Source organism: Lissotriton vulgaris, chromosome 7, assembly GCF_964263255.1.
Source record: "Lissotriton vulgaris chromosome 7, aLisVul1.2, whole genome shotgun sequence".
Classification (NCBI taxonomy): domain Eukaryota; kingdom Metazoa; phylum Chordata; class Amphibia; order Caudata; family Salamandridae; genus Lissotriton; species Lissotriton vulgaris.
Genome location: NC_141695.1, coordinates 1,500,292,759 through 1,500,311,372, shown reverse-complemented (window position 1 = coordinate 1,500,311,372; position 18,614 = coordinate 1,500,292,759). Strand labels below are relative to the sequence as shown.

General features: G+C 46.2%; 1 protein-coding gene across 1 annotated transcript in view; it reads left to right on the top strand.

The window, feature by feature from the left end:
- The window catches only part of LOC147705871 (fer-1-like protein 4), a 1,142,165-nt gene that overhangs the window by 638,780 nt on the left and 484,771 nt on the right, over positions 1–18,614 (top strand). The window contains exon 24 of the mRNA XM_086932323.1: positions 4,184–4,308. Coding sequence (XP_086788449.1) covers positions 4,184–4,308 — 125 coding nt within the window. The remainder of the gene's footprint in view (positions 1–4,183; positions 4,309–18,614) is intronic.

Here is an 18,614-nt window from a genome sequence, read left to right as displayed (position 1 = left end):
TGTAATGTGTCAGCTGGTGTCCTCAGAGCAGGTACTCTCTAACACATTCCACTAAGTCATAATCACAGACAACCATGAGAGTCATCTACCAATGGCTCTTGTTCCATTTGAGTGGGAGGGGCACTCAAGCTCTCTAAAGGTAGCTGTGAGCCCTGCCATGCATGGAGATTGTCTGTTAGGCAACGACCCGGAAAAAGGTAGCGCTGAGATCACACAGTGAGATGCTGGAATTGCCCAGATGGGTCTGTATGACTGCAAGGTCCATGGCTGCTCAGGAAGGGAAAGAAGGGCTCCTGGAGCCTGGAACAATGGCCCAGGCAGCTTCCAAGAAGAGTAGTGGCCAGGAGAGTGTGATACCAGCCTATGAAGTCCCTGCAGTCCTGGGTGTTAGAGCACCTGAAGAAGAAGCTCCTGAGCTTACCGGGAAACATATTGTTGCCTTGGGTAGCCTGCATTAGCTTGCGGGATGGCAAGTTGAAGGTGGCCCCACCAGAGAGGAATTCTGCAAGGCGCAGAGAGAGTGCACCACTCTAGAGGGCATGAGGCGGCAAGATGAGTCCCAGGCAGCAGATGAAGATATCTTCAGATGTATTCTGTAGGTCCTGTCCCCCCTGCCAAGCCAGTGGGAAGTCAGGGGAAAAGCTCAAGGCTCCCTTGACCCCCTTACCTGTCTTTGGTACTCGGTATTGAGAGGATGAGCATTGACATTGTTGATCCCCTGGACTCCAAGACAGCTTCAGGCAACAGGTTGATCTTGGTCTAGGTGGATTACGCCACTCATTACCCAGAGACAATCTCTCTGAGGTCAGTGATTGCACCTGTGGTGACCAGGGCCCTGCACCTGTGGTGGCCAGAGACCTGATGGGGATTTTTACCCATGTGGTGTTCCCCAAAGCGGTAGTTTCTGACAGAGGTACTAACTTCATGTCAGCGTATATGAACTCTATGTCGGATGAGTATGGAGTGACCTATAGTTCTCCACACCCTATCACTTCTCAACCAACAATTTTGTGGAGAGAGTCAACAAGACAACACATCTTCGGCACGGACCCTCACAATGCTCCGCAAACAAGGATTTGTGGTACTTTGTTCAGTGGGCCTAACTGGGTCCCGGCAGCCAGCCTGGACTCCAACACGACTGCCGTGAACTTGTGACTCTATCCTCGTTCGGCACAAACAGATATCCAGAGTTGGTGCTTTGTGCTTTTGGCTCTATTTTTACTAAAACCTGCATATCTCTGGTTTTACTGATTGCATTTTTGTCATTTTAGTCTTGTTTTAAGTATTAAAAATTACTCAGTTTCTTTAAACTGGTTCACTGTGATGCTGTTTGAGCTGTTACACAAATACTTTACACATTTCCTCTGAGTTACGCCTGATTGTTCTGTGCCAAGCTACCTGAGGGTTGAGCACAGATTAATTTAGGATTTACTTGTGACTTCACCCTGACAAGAATTGTAGTTGCTACTTGGGAAGGGTTTGACCTCCTTCAACCAGTAACACAATTTTTTACACTTACTGATAGGAGCTTTAAAACAGTTCTCTTCATCCATTGTTCATTGTGTCCTATTCACATCTTTGTTCCTCCCACGACAGCATATAACATGGATTGCAGTGTCAGTAAACTTTGGTCATTGGGTTACCTCTCTTAAGTTATGACATTTTTCTTGTGCACAATGTTTTCTTACACCCAAAAAAAAGCCCCTTTTTTAGTTTTACAAAAAAAAGAGTCCTAAACATAAGGAAAGCCAAATGTTGGAAGCAAACTCCAGACCTGTTGTCATTGCCAGTGCTTGGTTTTCTTTATAAAGGAATTATAAAATGATAGACCAACACACACGTTGGTAAGCTTTTCATTTATAATTGTTTTCTTTCTAAAAAATAAAAAATAAATGCAGTTGATGTGGCCTTGGTGCTCCATGATTCCAGCGCCAGGGAGTGCATTCTGTCTTTTCTTAACGTGTTAAGAGAAGAAAGTGCTATATAGAAAGTTAGAGTGTTTTCAGTAACTAAGGCGATAAATAACCTTGGCTTTGTTAGAGCCCAGGCTTAACCAACACAGGTCTCTTTGGTCAGATGTTCGAAATGATTAGGTTATCTTATAATGTTACATACATTGATTTATTTCTGTAAGATTGCATACTAATTTGAACTGAAATGATCGCATCTTCGAACCTTATGCTGTGCAGAGTGGTTAGCTCAGCATTCAGAATGGGTGTTTTAATTTGAAAGTGACATTAGGAATAACCATGACCATGTTGCTTTCCCTTGCAAATTTCAGGGGAAAGTGGTTTTCCTCTCCCTGTTTGCGACTAGTATGTGCTAGTAAAAAATCACAAAGGGCCATCTTTCCTTGGAAGACTGATGCTTCTTTGCCTGCAGTAGCCTCTTAGGAGCTTGGAACAGTCCCCCAAAGCCTATTGTAGCATCTTTAGTTACATGTCATGTCCCATAAAGGCTGCAATAAGGACAGCCCTGAGGAATCAATACTCATGTTACTTTTGCAGGAGCTTCCTTTTTCCTGCCTCCTCCCGCCCTTACTATGTTCTCCTTGCTGGTAGGGTAATCACCCTCTAAGCATTGTACCCCGTAAGGTGACCGCTTGAGATCACCCAAAAATATTTGATGGCCCATTGAAATAGTCATTTTTTTGCTCAACAACTACAATGTGAGCTGTGCCTGGCATACTGCTAAATATTTGAACAAAATGAAAGGTGTATCATAAGGATGGTTCCCTCCTCATATCTTAAAGAGGTCTAGCCTCATCTCTGTTGCTATGCAAACTCCTTATTGTCTGCTGGCTAATCCTAAGGAGTTCAAAACTGCATATCTGACCCAAAAGCCAGTTGGGGCCAGGCTCCTGCTACCCACTAAAACCGACCTCTTCCCTAAGATCAGCCTCCAGAAAAGCACAGGTTATCGCTCAGCCGATATATACAAGTGCCTTGGACACATGCCACATCACGACCATGACTCCTTCCTTTGAAGCACCCCTTCTCTTCCTCCAGAACGTCCAAAGTTGAGAAGAGTTTGGCAGATCCACCTTTCCCCCTCCGCCTACGCATCGTAGGCGGCTCTAATTTCGCTGCGGAAGCTTGAAAACTAGTCCCATGTTTTGTACCTCCTTTGAGAGCAATGTGCATTGGGCCGTCAAAGTGGCTGTGATAGCTTCAACACAATTTAGACACACACAGACCAACCTTCTCCAGATATCTTATGAGTGCTTGACTCGGCCGATCAATTTCTGGACATTTTCACCTTGAATGAGTTATTGTGTTTTATGGGTTTATGGCCTGAAATGAACTGTGCTTGACTTTTTTCATTTTTGAATATTGAACTGGAAATAACCTTTGCCTTTGCTCTCTGTACATCCCCTCCTTCCCCACAATGTTAACACAAATTATTATAAACAATATGACAGCAGTAATGTCGTAAAACACAGAGTTGGCAATGCCATAAAAAAGTTGACTGAAATTGTAAAATATATTGAAGTAACTGTAGTCTTTTTTTTTAGTTGATAGATAGTCAAGAGGTGTTACTCAGTGGTGAGCACCTCACATTGTGGAGTGGTGTGGCTCACTGGTTAGAGGCGGCAGACCTGAGAGCAGATGACGACCCGGGACCAGGGTTCAATTCCCGACACGGCAGGGTCGTGGACCAGGGTCAGCAGACTCGATAATTCTCATCTCGGTGCCTAACCTAACCAGGGATCACACTCGGCAACTCTGGGCAATAGCTTGCCTCATCTCCACAACGGCACCCCACATACGCCAGGGATGCCTGGTTTCACCTTGGAGATACCAAGTAGGGACCATCTCACAGGGAAAGCCAGGACGGGTTCCCCAGCGGTCTACTGTGCAGAGATACTCCTTCGGAGTCGATTCTAGCGCATTACAAACCCACAATTAATTAATTAATTTATTTACATAGAATATGGAGGGAACTGAAAATCCTTCAATTTCTGGATCAAACTCTAAATATGGAATAGAATCCACAGTCCCATTTCCTTCACAATGCTATTTCTGTGGCAAAAGCAATTCAGATGGTGTATTCCATTTTGTATTCAGAGTTCCTCAGAGAATTGGAAGATTTGCATCTCCTGTTCAAACGCTACACAAAGACCTTAATTTGTATCCCAATCTTTTCTCTATAAAGAAATCAATTGATTGTGTTTTCTTCTCAGATTTGTGTTACTTCCAGCTCCGTGCTCACCTGTATCAGGCTCGTGGAATCCGACCCGCTGATGACAATGGCCTGTCTGATCCGTTTGCCAGAGTGGTGTTTTCAACTCAGTGCCAGACGACAAGGGTAAGGGTGAAGCCAGGACATGAAAGAACATTGTATTTACATAACGACTGTAAAGATGATTTGCTTCTCATTAGGCAGGCAGTATTGCCGACTACTCCCACCACTGTAACATGGCAAACACATAGTCAAATTGCTGATTGAGCTCATTCTAGTTTGAAGCCAGGTGCCTCTATTCAATAATTCAGTCTTCTGAGGTCACAAGGTATAATAATATAAGCGATCAATATCATTGAAGGTCACAATCTGTTTTGGCTACCAATTATGCTGTATCAGTAGGGTGGGTTGGTTTGTATCTCCATTAAGTGAATATTTCAACATCATTGAGTCGTGGTCGTAAGTTCTAGTGCTTGATTGGTGAGGTGGAAGGGATGCCTACATTTACTAAGTGGTGCATCCCCATTCCTTGCTGAATAGAGTTTGCGACAGACCTCCACACCACTAGTGGGAGGCAGCTCCCATCCATCAGGTGCTCCTGCTCCATCTCTTTCGCTCCTGAGGAGCCAGCTTCTTCAGCAAGATACAGGTATATCCCTCTTGAACAATGGTTACTGTCTCTGGGTGCCGTGGGACAGCCCTGTGGCATTAATCCCTGATACATAGGTTTTTAGTTAAAAATGGTCAAACTCCTCAGTGAAAAAACCCATCACTCAATTAACATGATTCTGACCAAAGTCAAGTAAATTTACATTAGGGTTGCAAGGGTCTAAGGGCCTGATGTACTTTGTACTTTTGCATTTCTAAACTGGGCGAATTGCAATTTCGGCCTGTTAAGAAATTCAAAACAGACTTTTCCTATGTACAAAGGACTTTAGGGAATTACAAAATGAAATTTCTACCCAGTAGAAATCGCATTTTGCTATTCCCTACATAGGAAATCACAAATAGAGATTTCCTATTTGTGATTTCTTGACGCACGTATAAAGCATTTCCTAAATCCAAAATGAGCACTTGGGAAATGCTATTACCATTGACTCAAAGCTGATGGTAACCATGCACAATTTTGAAACAAGCATTTACAATGCAATGGTTTTGCCTTTGTTAAAGTTAGAGCTATTGGCATTGCTCTTGACATTATTTTTATTTATGTTTTTTTTAACATAAATAAATGGCATTGTCATTTACAGCAGCAATGCGTCACTTTTGCGCCATACAGCTACGTCAGAAATACTGATGTATCTGTAACTCCTTGCGACATGATGCGCCATACAGTAAATATGACGCATCAGGTATGTCGCAAGAAGTGCGCACTGAGAAGTGACGCAGCGATGCGTCATTTCTCATAAATGAGGCCCTTTGGATTTAATCAGTTGTTCCAAGATCCTGTTGTTTCATCCCATTTTGTCTGGTTCTGAAGCAAGGTGACTGCCGCTCCCACCCACTGCAGCAATCATCAGGCTGACAGCGTTGATCACAGTGAAAATGAGACATTGATCCCAAATGGACAGAAAGCTCTTAGCCACATTCATCCCAATTAAAATCAAATAGGCTTCTGGCTCTGCTAAATGCAGCACACATCCTAAGATAGATCAATAACCAAAGATGGTGTGCTGTTAACAGGTTTCATATACAGCTACTTGAAGCACCTCCAGGTCCTGGCTCAAAGGTCAGGAGCATTTAATGTTGAACCGAAACATATTGATCTTAGGAGGCGTATTATTTATTTTGCAACTAACGAGCAAATGTTGTCTTCTCTATTTTGCTTCTTTAGTTGCTCGTTGCATTAGTCTCAGTACAAGTTGCCATGCCTTGTCTTGTTATCTTACAGTACTGCTCTGCATTCAGAAAATCGTTTCAGAGATAAAAGTACAGGGAATTCTAGGGTGGAAACATTCTGTGCTCCTGAAGCAGACTTATTGACCTAATTTGTCATTATAATAGAAATAGGATTGCAACCAAATAGGCTGAGGAAAGAGAAGCTGAAAATGAAAATACCAGAGGCGGCATGATTCTCAGTCCTTACATAGTCACTCAGCCTCCCTGTGACTCGGTATCTCTCGTGATAGTTCTGTACAGAATAGTGCGTGCCTCTGTGACTACAGGTATTACACAAAAATGTAATTAATAAAGTTGTAGAATATACTGAGGTTTCACACATTCTGTAATGGATTTAGTCCCAATAAACACGATAATAACACCAACAATATTATAATTATGCTATGAACAACAATGGTATTAATAGTAATATTAACACATGTCCAAACATCCTCAAAGATTGGCTAGTACTGAGGAGCGCGCCCTGCCATCCTGAAAAAAGCTGCACAGAAATGTTATTATGCCAAGGGGGAGTAGATGTAAGTTTTGCGCATTTATGTCTCAGTCACGTGGTCTAGTGCCTCCTCTGTTTCCATGGACTGAGAAAGCACTGCCTACGCTCAGGGGAAGAGCAATCCTCACAATAAGCCACTCTTTCATCGAGGCGGTGTCACACAATGCACGCTTCGCTTTGTCCACAGACATAAACTCGATGAGTTCTGAAAGGCATGTTTGATTGTTTTGTAGATTTCTATCTCGGGGATTATTTGCACTGTTAAATTATTCATATTCTCCACAATTGAAGAATTCAGGGCATTTGGTGTACTTTAAAATCCTACCGAGTGTATACGTGTGAGGATAATATTCAGATTGCATTTCAAAACGTTTATAAAAAAGTGTATTACACTATTAGTGGCTAATGGAGCGAAGTAACAACAGCAGTATTCACAACATGATACTATTGTCCACCAATTGTCTATTGCCGCATACAAACTCTGGCAGTCACCCAAACATCACACTGTATGCAAAAATACGCACAGACACCCATGCACAACAGATACAGTATCAGAACACCACTCACCAGGCACGCCCTCAAAAATGAATGTGCCCGTCTGTAATGCAACTGGTGCCCGTGTAAAGCGCTCTGACGTCTTCAGGTCGAGTTCGCGCTGCATAAAACTGCAAAAACAAAGCAAACAAAAAAACATGAAACACACACCATAAACTTATTTCGAGAGCTTCTTCCCTTGAAGCCATTCAGTCAGAGCGTGGAACTCTTCAGAGACACCCATGGAGCAGGCTGCCCCCCACAACAAACTGCAAGCTCGCAATTGCAAGGTCGATCAAGGGTATTGACAACAATATTGCAACATCAAACCGGAAGTGATTGTTAACGTGAATGCGATAGTAAAGAGCACTAATATAGAGATATGCAGATGTTGTAGTCCACAATCATCTTTTTATTTTGTACAGTCGTACCCAGAACGCATTCACCATTGCACTTTTCTTTCCTGCTACATCAAACCCCCCTTAGATGATTTGCCTGCGTGATTCCCAAGCAGCTGGGGATTTGTTTGGAATTCAGTGGGATCTGTCTTTCAATTTGTCACAGACGCAGTCTTTCTGGGCTTTAACTCCAAAGCATACTTGAGCCAAGCCCACAGTGGGAAGAAAAGCTCTGTGATCTGCCTTGCTTCAATTACACGCTACTGATAAACTCAGACAGCTTCAGATTTCGATAGTGGCTCAGGCTCAGACTCACCGGGCTCTCTTGGGCGGGCTCCTCCGGGCGGCGGCCTCTCTGCTGGGCAGCGGCGGGTCTCCTCCTCATAATGAAGCACCGCCTTCTCCTTCCGCCGTCGTCCTCCCGAGTGGAGCCGCCAGGCTCCCGATCCACTTCTCCTCCGGGGCGCCGGGAGCCCCCAGCAGCGGCGACGCGACCTCTCCTCTTCCCCGGTCTCCCTCTGGGCACGGGAGACCGGCAACTCCCGCAAAGGCTTCCCCCAGGCAGGGGGAAGCGGAACAACACGTCCTCCCGGCCCCGCCCACAACCAGGCGGCGGGCCGGACCTCTGCTTCCGGGGAACAGCCAATGGCTGCGCGGCAACTCTCCCTGGGCCACCCAATGCAAAGTGGTAGGATGCAGTAGTGCCGGCAATGCCGGACCAGACACGGGGGCGTTCCCGGCGTCCCGTGACGTCGGCAAAAGCCAAAGAATGTCGGGAACGCCCCCGTGTCTGGTCCGGCATTGACGGACAGGCCCCTCGTCCAATGGCAAGGCTCCGTTTACGGAGCCAGCCAATCAAGGACGAGGGCCGATCTAAAGCCACACTATGGAACTCAACAGGATTTCGCCTGCGCCGAAAAGATGCGCAGAGCGCATCCTTCGGCGAGGCAAAACCTAAAAAGCACCCCAAGATGTGCAATAGAGCCCACACTTGCTCCAAGGTCGTATGTGTGCTCTGCATGTGTGCCACTATTTATGGGGTGCATTATGGGGGTGCCTAATGCCCATAGCCATCCTTCGTTTAACATTTCCAAAATAGCGATTTCATAATAGGATATCACTATTTTGGAAATGCAAAACCTGACCTGAATGGCATGGGATTTATAAATTATGATTTCCTGCCTGATGTCTGCTCTGTAGGAATCGCTATTAGGGAAATCAGTAATTTCATACATATCATTTAGCATTTCCTAAATAGCGATTCCTATGGAGTCGCATTTTAGGAAATGCAAAATTGCAGTTTCGTACATCTGACCCTAAGTGTACAGCTCTAGGTGGGCTAGCAGGCATCTGCTAGTCTGTGTACAAAAAGTGTGGGCACCAGGACTACTGTGTGCCCTAATATACTGTTTTCAAATAAATTGGTATACAAAGATGTGTTATGTCCTCTGACCCCCTGGGAACTCTATCCTGGGTGAAATCACATCTATTAATAATAGTGTCATACGATTAATCATGCATCAGAACATTGGAAGCACTGTACCTTGACAAATACTGATTCGTCTGTGGGAGGCAAAACACCAAAAGGGCGAGGGCGCAATCTTTTCAAACATTGTTGGGGGGAGGGTTTCCTGTCTGCAAATGTGCAATAGTGAACATTGAAGTATGAAAGATGAAAGGGTCCTTGAACTAGCTACAGTTTGGCAGCTGGTAATGAAGGATTGGAAGGGATCTCTAAGGAGTGTACAGCCATGATCTGACAAGGGTTGGCAGAGGATAACATGTTGATTTGACTTCTAGCCAATGCCGCTCAAATGTGACTGCTCTATGAGTCCATACATTGTGTGGCCATAGTCTGCCCTTGGTCTGCCTTGGTCTGCCCTTGGTCAGTATTTCAGAGGACCTATTAATTTAGAAAACAGCATGGCTTACTAAGTTAGTGATTGTGCATCTTTTTGGAGACTATTGTCTTCACGCTGATGTAGAACCCTTGGCATTTCTTTTTGCTACTAAACACTCAATATTTTAATACTATTAGAGCCACGAAGAGTATATAAAATGCATAATTCAAAGTGCACTTAGACTGGACTGCTTAAGGTTTTTGTCTTGATCCTTGGGTTAAGTCAGGCTTATGCTGACAGTGACCATAATATGTTTCGGCTTCCTCTGTCACCTTGTTGAAATTGGGGGGTGTCCTCCTTGTTGCCCCAAGTAAAAATATTTTCACAGTGATCTAAAGCAACTGCAAAGTGATACTGCTTTACAGAACTTCTAAATAAATGCATGAATAACGGCACCAACATCACTTCACTAGCATTGGAAATAAATGTATTGGGGAATGAATGAATGAATGAATGAATCAATCAATCAATGCATTTATAGTGCACGCTACTCACCAGTGGGGGGTCTCAAGGCGCTGGGGGGGGGGGGGGGGAGGTGCCGCTACTGCTCGAAGAGCCAGGTCTTGAGGCGTTTCCTGAAGGTGAGATGGTCTTGGGTCAGTCGTAGGTGTTTGGGGAGGGAGTTCCAGGTCTTCGCTGCCAGGTAGGAGAAGGATCTTCCTCCGGTGGTGGTTCTGTGAATCCTTGGGACAGAGGCGAGGGCGAGGCTGGTGGAGCGGAGCTGGTGGGTGGAGGTGTAGAACGAGAGGCGGCTGTTGAGGTATTCAGGGCCCATGTTGTGGAGCGCCTTGTGTGCGTGGGTGAGCAGCCTGAACGTGATCCTTTTGTTGACGGGGAGCCAGTGGAGGTTTCTCAGGTGGGCAGATATGTGGCTGTGGCGAGGGATGTTGAGGATGAGTCGTGCGGAAGCATTCTGTATGCGCTGGAGATGATTCTGAAGTTTGGCAGTGGTTCCTGCGTATAGCGCGTTCCCGTAGTCCAGTCGGCTGGTGACAAGGGCCTGGGTGACTGTTCTTCTGGTTTCGGTTGGGATCCATCTGAAGATCTTTCGGAGCATGCGTAGGGTGTTGAAGCAGGAGGATGAGATGGCGTTAACTTGCTTGGTCATCGTGAGGGAGGAGTCCAGGATGAATCCCAGGTTGCGTGCGTGGTCCGTGGGTGTCGGTGCGGTGCCTAGTGTCGTGGCCCACCAGGAGTCGTCCCAGGCTGATGGGGATTGTCCGAGGATGAGGACCTCCGTCTTGTCCGAGTTGAGCTTCAGACGGCTGTGTTTCATCCATTCTGCTACCTCTTTTATACCTTCCTGAAGGTTGATTTTGGCGATGGCTGGGCCGTTAGTGAGGAAGTGTATTAGTTGGGTGTCGTCGGCTTAGGAGATGATATTGATGCTGTGTTTGTTTGCGATGGTGGCGAGGGGGCTCATGTAGATATTGAAGAGTGTTGGGCTGAGTGAGGATCCTTGAGGTACGCCGCAGATGATCTCGGTGGCCGCGGAGTGGAAGGGGGAGGCGGACTCTCTGGGTTCTGCCGGAGAGAAACAAGGTGATCCATTCCAGGGCCATTCCTTGGATTGCAGTGTTGTTGAGGCGGTTTATTAGGGTGCGGTGACAGACGGTGTCAAAGGTGGCTGAGAGGTCTAGGAGGTGAGAGCGGCTGTTTATCCGTTGTCCATCAGGGTTCTGATATCGTCTGTGGCTGCGATGAGGGCGGTCTCGGTGCTGTGGTTGGCTCGGAATCCGGACTGGGAAGGGTCCAGCGAGTTGTTTGCCTCGAGGAATGCGGTCAGCTGTTTGTTGACGGTATTCTCGATGACTTTACCCGGGAACGGGAGGAGAGAAATGGGGCGGAAGTTCTTGAGGTCCTTGGGGTTCGCTGTGGGTTTCTTCAGGAGGGCGTTGATTTCTGCATGTTTCCAGCTCTCAGGGAAGGTGGCAGATGTGAAGGAGCTGTTTATGACGTTCCGCAGGTGGGGTGCGATGATGGTGTCGGCTTTGTTGAAGATGTGATGGGGGCATGGGTCGGAGGGGGAGCCGGAGTGGATGGTGTTCATGACGTGGATGGTGTCTTCACTGCTGATGGGGGTCCATGAGCTGAGGGTGGTGGCGGGGTTCGCTGGTTTGGTGTCCGGAGGTGGAGTTTGGTGTCCAAAGCTGTTGTGTATATCTGCAATCTTGTGGTGGAAGAGTTGCAGAGGTCTTGCGAAGGGGTGATATCGTTGTTGCTGGCGTTGGGGTTGGAGAGCTCTTTGACGATCTCTTTGACGATGCTGAAGAGTTCCTTGCTGTTGTGGGTGTTGTTGTCCAGTCGTTCTTTGAACAATGTCCTCTTGGTGGCCCGGATCTGCTGGTGGTATTCGCGGGTGGCGTTTTTGTGGGCTGTCATGTTCTGTGTTGTCCGTTCATTGCGCCAGGTCTTTTCGAGTGTTTGACAGGATTTCTTTGCAGCTTTGAGGGCATCTGAGAACCATGGGGGTTTTCTGTTGCCGGTCTTGCCTCGGGGTTCTTCAGTGGAGTGAGGTCGTTGGCGCAATTGGTGATCCACTGTGCGAGGTTGTGGGCTGCGTTGTTGTTGTCTCGTAGATTGGTGTCGGCTGGTGGGTTCTGGCTCAGCGATGTGGTTAGCTGGTCTGTGGTGATTTTGCTCCAGCATCTGCGGGGGATCCGGTGCGTGAGGTGGTGAGATGTAGTCTTCTTGAATGTGAAGTGTACGCAGCTGTGGTCGGTCCAGTGTAGTCCGGTGGATGGTTGAAGGCGATGTGGTTACTGGCGGAGAAGATGGCATCGAGTGTGTGGCCAGTGAGGTGGGTGGGGGTGTCCACCAGTTGCTTGAGTCCGAGGTTGGCGAGGTTGTCGATCAGGGTGGTGGTGGCATTGTCGTTGTTTTTCTCCAGGTGAAAGTTCAGGTCTCCTAGGAGGATGTATTCTGGTGAGGCGAGGGCGTGTGGGCTGATGAAGTCTGCAATGGTTTAGCTGAATTGTGTGCTCAGACCCGGGGGTCTGTAGATGAGCGTTCCTCTGAGGGTGGTCTGGGGGTCGGTGTGGATCTGGAAGTGTAGGTGTTCGGCGGTGAGAATGGTGTCTTCGGCGTTGGTCTTGACGCTGATGGTGTTTCTGTAGATGATGGCGACTCCTCCTCCTGTTTTGTTGATGCGGTCCTTCCGGATGATTTTGTAGCAGTAAGGGATGGCTGTGGCGATGTCGGGGACTGAGGAGGCGTTCATCCAGGTTTCCGTAAGGAAGGCGACGTCTGGTGCTGATGTGTCGAGGAGGTCCCAGAGTTCGATGGCGTGCTTGTGAACGGAGTGGGTGTTGAGGAGGATGCACTTGAGGTGGTTGATGTTGCTGTTTGGTTTGGCAGGCGGGGTCGGAGGCAGGTGAATTTGCAGGCTTTACAGGTGAAGGGTCCGTAACTGCGTTTTGGGGTGGCTTGGTAGCAGGTGGGTGGTCGTCCAGTGTTGAGTGCATTGAGGGCGGCGGTGTCATATCTTAGTCAGGTGTCTTGGTTCCTGCGGGGGCCAGGGGTTCTGCCGCTGGGCGCGGTACAGACGCGGATGGGCGCAGACCGGCTTGCCTTTGGCGCGCCAGCAGCACGCCCGCTACACGCCTCCGCTGCGCTTCAGTGCGGCGTCCTCCATAAATGGCAAAGTGGGAGGGAGGAGCAGCCGGGATGCGGGAGCAGGGCGGCCAATGGGCGTCGGGGGGGGGGAGCATTGTACAGAAGAAAAAGGGGTGGGCCGCAGGGGAGCAGCGGCGGGAAGCAAGGAGCCTGGGGGCACAGAAGCGGGAAAAAAACTGTTACGGAGAATACAGATTTTAAACAGGCAGCAGGAAACAAACAGGGCACAATGCAGGTGCAATACTGGGTGCACTAAGCAAAATACTCAGCAACACGAGTGCGGCGGCGAACTCGCCGCAGCAGTGGTGATGGGGCAGAAGTCCTGGTCACCTACGGGGAGCCATGCGGTGCGTGGAGTACCGGCCCTGCGAGCAGGGTCAAGGGTCACAGCTCACCACCGCGCAGAGTCCTCCATAAATGGCCAAGTGGGAGGGAGAAGCAGCTGGGAGGTGGGAGCGGGGCGGCCAATGGGCGTCGGGGGGATCGTGGTACAGAAGAAAAAAGGGCGGGCCCGCAGGGGAGCAGCGGCGGCAAGCGGGGGCACAGAAGCGGGAAAAAAACAGTTACGGAGAATACAGATTTTAAACAGGCAGCAGGAAACAAACAGGGCACAATGCAGATGCAATACTGGGTGCACTAAGCAAAATACTCAGCAACACGAGTGCGGCGGCGAACTCGCGGCAGCAGCGGTGTTGGGGCAGAAGTCCTGGTCACCTATGGGGAGCCATGCGGTGCGTGGAGCGACCGGCCCTGCAACCTTAAAACATTGAACTAAATTGCAAACTATGATACACTGGAATCATAATAACAATTCATAAAATTGGCATGAGGTGGAAGTTTAGTTAAAGTCTGTAAATGTCTAAACAGGTAAATAGGAATTCCGAATAGTCGAAAAATTCTCACTAGCTTGGTGTGGAACAAATTTTGTGTAGAAACAAGTTTTTCTGGGTTTTTCATGCCCAGTTAGGGTGATGAATTTCTGGGAGGAGTAGAAAGATACAATTATAGAATCTGCAATGCTTATTCACAAATTGCATTTTGTGGGGTGTAAAGTAGTACTGCAGTAGTACTACTCACATACTACAAAATTCTATTTACTAACTTACGTGTGGAGTCCTTCCAACTCCACTGATTGTATAATTTCTGTGCATTTTTATCTATATATAGATATATATGTATAAATATGTGTGTATATATATATATATATGTGTGTGTGTATATATATATATATATATATATATGTGTATATGTGTATTACCTAATAGGAAAAGCGTTTTTTTGACATGCCTGTATTCCCGATGCTGTTCTTCACAAATCGTTCCAAAAAAAAGTGTGCTGGTGATTATTGTTGGGCATGGAAAGATTTGGGGTGATGCGTTATGCAGGGGCCAAGAAAAACAGGGGGAGGGGGTAAAAAAAAGTGCATTTCTCATGGTATTTCTCATAGGAGCTTTGCACAGAACTACAGCCCAAATCTCTGGCCGGGATTACACCAAATTTGGCAGAAAGGTAGATTTGGTCAACAAGATGTAAATCTGTTCAGTAGTTTGTGAAAAAATAAAGGAAATCCAAATTTGCATATCTACGGCCAAGGCTAATTCAAGATCTGCAGAGCTTTGATTGGCTGCCAACACTTCAACCAGGAACTGTTGGCAGCCATCTTGGGACTCATTTCAGCTGAGTCCTCAAACCAAAAGATGAAAAAAAAGAAAAGGGGGCAGGGTAGGAAGCCTTGGTCTGGTAGGACAAAACAGCCTTAACTATTTGCTGCAAATTTGTGGCAAAAAAACAAGTGTGGGCTCCTGCGCTTGTTTTATTAATAATAATATAATAATAATAATAATAATAATAATAATAATAATAATAATAATAATAATAATATTTTTTATTCAGCAGTAAATACAGCCATGAAAGAGACATTTAAAAAAACATCAAATTCATTAGTTGGCTACATAATGACCACATGTGCAAATTCGCAAGGTGTCCATTATGTTTGATCACGGCTGAGTTCTTGACTTCATTAAGCTACATAAAAACATTTATAACATTAAAACAGAATTGGGCAAGCAATGGTCAGGGGTTACTAAACACCGGCATTGCTGTTACAGACAGAGAGCTGCTAAACATGCGAGTCCCTTTCTGTGAGAGCAATACTTTCGACTGTTTCCCTGCCAGCTTGACAGCAGGCAGGGAAACAGACAAAAACTTCTCTCTCAGCAATCGGGAGCTATTTCACAGCTCTCACTTGCTGAGAACGGAGTTTGTGTTTGCTCTGACTTAGCCAGAGCTGTCAAAGCTCCCGCCAACTCAAAGCAAACAGCTATATCCCGGGGGTGAGCACCACAGGACAAAGCAGGAGCCAGCCATGGGGGGTGGCGCTCCGTACTCATACACTCTCACACCTGCTCACAGACCAACTGAGACACTCACTCAGACACTCCTGCATCCACTCAGAAACTCTTCCACCCACTCACAGACCCACCCAGGCACTCATGCACTCACTCACAGACTGACTCACACACACATGGAGGTACTCGCAAACCCACTCAGACACACTCACACCTGCTCACAGACCCACTCAGACACTCATGCACCCACTCACACACCCACTCACACACCCAATCAGACACACACGCACTCATTCACAGATCCACTCAGAAACTCATGCACTCACTCACACACCCAGAGAACAGTTCTGCATCCACTCCCAGATCCACTCAGATACTCACACACCCACTCACACACCCATTGAGAAGCTCACCCACCCACTGAGACACTCATGCACTCATTCACATATTCACTCTCAAAGGTTACAGGTTACACTTAAGAAATAGAATTAAAAGACCTTATAAATTCTCTTAAAAAAACAAAGGTTACAGGGCTGTTACAGTTAGGATATAGAATTTTAAAAACCTAAGAAATTAATTGCAAAAAAACAAAGGTTACAGGGACGTTCTAGTTACGAAATAGGATTTTAAAAAACTTGGAAGTTCACTGATAAAAACCAAAGCTTACAGGAACATTATAGTTAGACTCACATTTTACTTGTACAAAACCAGAGATATTCAGCAGTTATAGTTACCTAATCTAACTATAACTTACGCCCCCCTGCAATGCACTGCTTATGACCACACATATTACATCTTTAATGATATGGTCAGTGACATCACTCTTGACATCTCATATGATATCACTGATGATGTCATCCTCAGATCCATTCACACACCCACTCACACAGGACCTCTCATACATCTACTCCCACACAACCCCTCGCATACCTATTCACAGATCAGCACTAGTATTCACGCAACCAATCACTCATCCATAGAGCTACTGACACATCCACTCACTCATGCTACAATTCACATAACCATTAACTCACCAATATAGCCACTCATGTGCCCACCCACCAATACAGCCACCCACAAATCCTGCCATACAAACAGGCACTTGCACAACCACCCATCCACCCTTACAGCTACTCACACACTCACTCAATCACCCATACAGAAACTCACAAAGTTACTCACTCACCCATACAGGTACCCACAAACCCACACACTTACACATACAGCCCCTCATACTGCCACTCACTCACCAATACAGCTACTAACTTACCCATACAGCCACTGACACAGCCACTCTCACTCACCCATATAACCACTCATTCACACACCCGCAGAACCACTTAAATACCCATTCACACAACAATGCAACCACTCACACATCTACTCCCTCGGCCATACAGCCACTCAGTCACCCACATAGACACTTATACACCCGCTCACACACCTATGTAGCCACTCACACACCCACTAACTCAACCATACAACCACTCACACACCCAGTCACTCTCCAATACAGCCACTCAGCCACTCATCCATCTGCTCACATACCCACCAACACATCCATACAACCACTCACACACCCATACAGCCACTCACACACTGATACAGGCAATCACACAGCTACGCAGATGAGATATGTTAGAAATAGTATGGCTAATTACTAGTACAGAAAGAATAATAATTTAACTTATGCTGTATCCAAGAATATATCTTTAAGTCTCAGAAACATTTACAAAACACTTACTCTCACGCGATGATGTCATCAGTGATGTCATTTGAGGTGTCATCCGTGATGTCTCTGACCATGTCATGAGTGATGTAATATGTAAGTTCATAAGCAGTGCATTGTGGGTCCGTAAGGAATTGTTTGCTCAGGTAACTATAACTTCTCTAGTGAAATATAAGCCTAACTATAATGTCCCTTAAACCTTCGTTTTTTTAGTGTAGAAAAGAAAATTATATATATATATATGTATAAATATGTGCTTCAGTTCTTTTTTATTTGGTGCTAGTTGCCGCCATAACGCGTTTCGGGCTACATGGAGCCCTTGATCATATATATATATATATATATATATATATATATATATATATATATATATATATATATATTCATATTCATTCTCCAATCCCCCTTTCAAAGAGGCACACCGGCTCTGGCTGGGTTGCAATACTTCATTTATTAGGTGAAAACAACACGAAGGCAAGAGGCTTCCTTATCCCAACGTTTCTGCGTGGGGAAAGCCTTGGTCACGGGAGGCAGTCTCTGTATTTTGAATTCCACCCACGTGGTCTGCTTTTACACAGCGTGGGCCGTATTCTCTTTCAGAGTGCGCAAAGTAAAACTTGAAGGCTTTGAATGAAAAGAGCATTCAGTGCTCCGACTTCCTTGTTTTAATGCCCTTTCCAATGCGCAAAAATAATGTCAGCTTCTTTGCACAGTTCGAAATGTTAGTAATTCACTCACTTGATTAAAAGCAGCCCCAGCCTGCATTTTAGGATATACATCCTTCTGCTCCCAAACTCGCCGAAAACAGGGGACAAGCAGGTCAGGTTCAACCATTAAATCATCTACATTTGCCACGCAAATAGACCTGGACCTTTGCAGGGCGGCCAGTGTTGCTGGTGCGAGGCTTCCAGGAAAACATAAAGTCCAATCCCCCTTTCCTTTCAAAGAGGCACACCGGCTCTGGCTGGGTTGCAATACTTCATTTATTAGGTGAAAACAACACGAAGGCAAGAGGCTTCCTTATCCCAACGTTTCTGCTTGTGAAAGCCTTGGTCACGGGAGGCAGTCTCTGTATTTTGAATTCCACCCACGTGGTCTGCTTTTACACAGCGTGACTTTTACACATCGTTCCAAGCCACTACTTCCTCCCACCAGTAGTGGCTTGGAACGATCAAAATCAACACTTCACCCGACACATAGTGACCTGGAAAAGGTTTATTGATGATCTTTTCATCATCTGGAATGGAAGTGCAGCGGAGTTCCAACAATATTTTGAATATCTGAATACTAGCACACCGTGCCTCAAATTCACTTATGAAATGAGCAAAACTAAAGTGACTTTAGACACGGAGGTGTATGTTAAAAACAACCAGCTGGAAACAACACTTCACCGCAAAACCACTGCAACAAATGCAACCCTAGAAGCAACCAGCTTTCATCAGCCTTCTTTGATTTCCAGTATTCCCTACGGGGAATTTCTCCGTCTAAGACAAATATGTAGTGAAGATCTGGAGT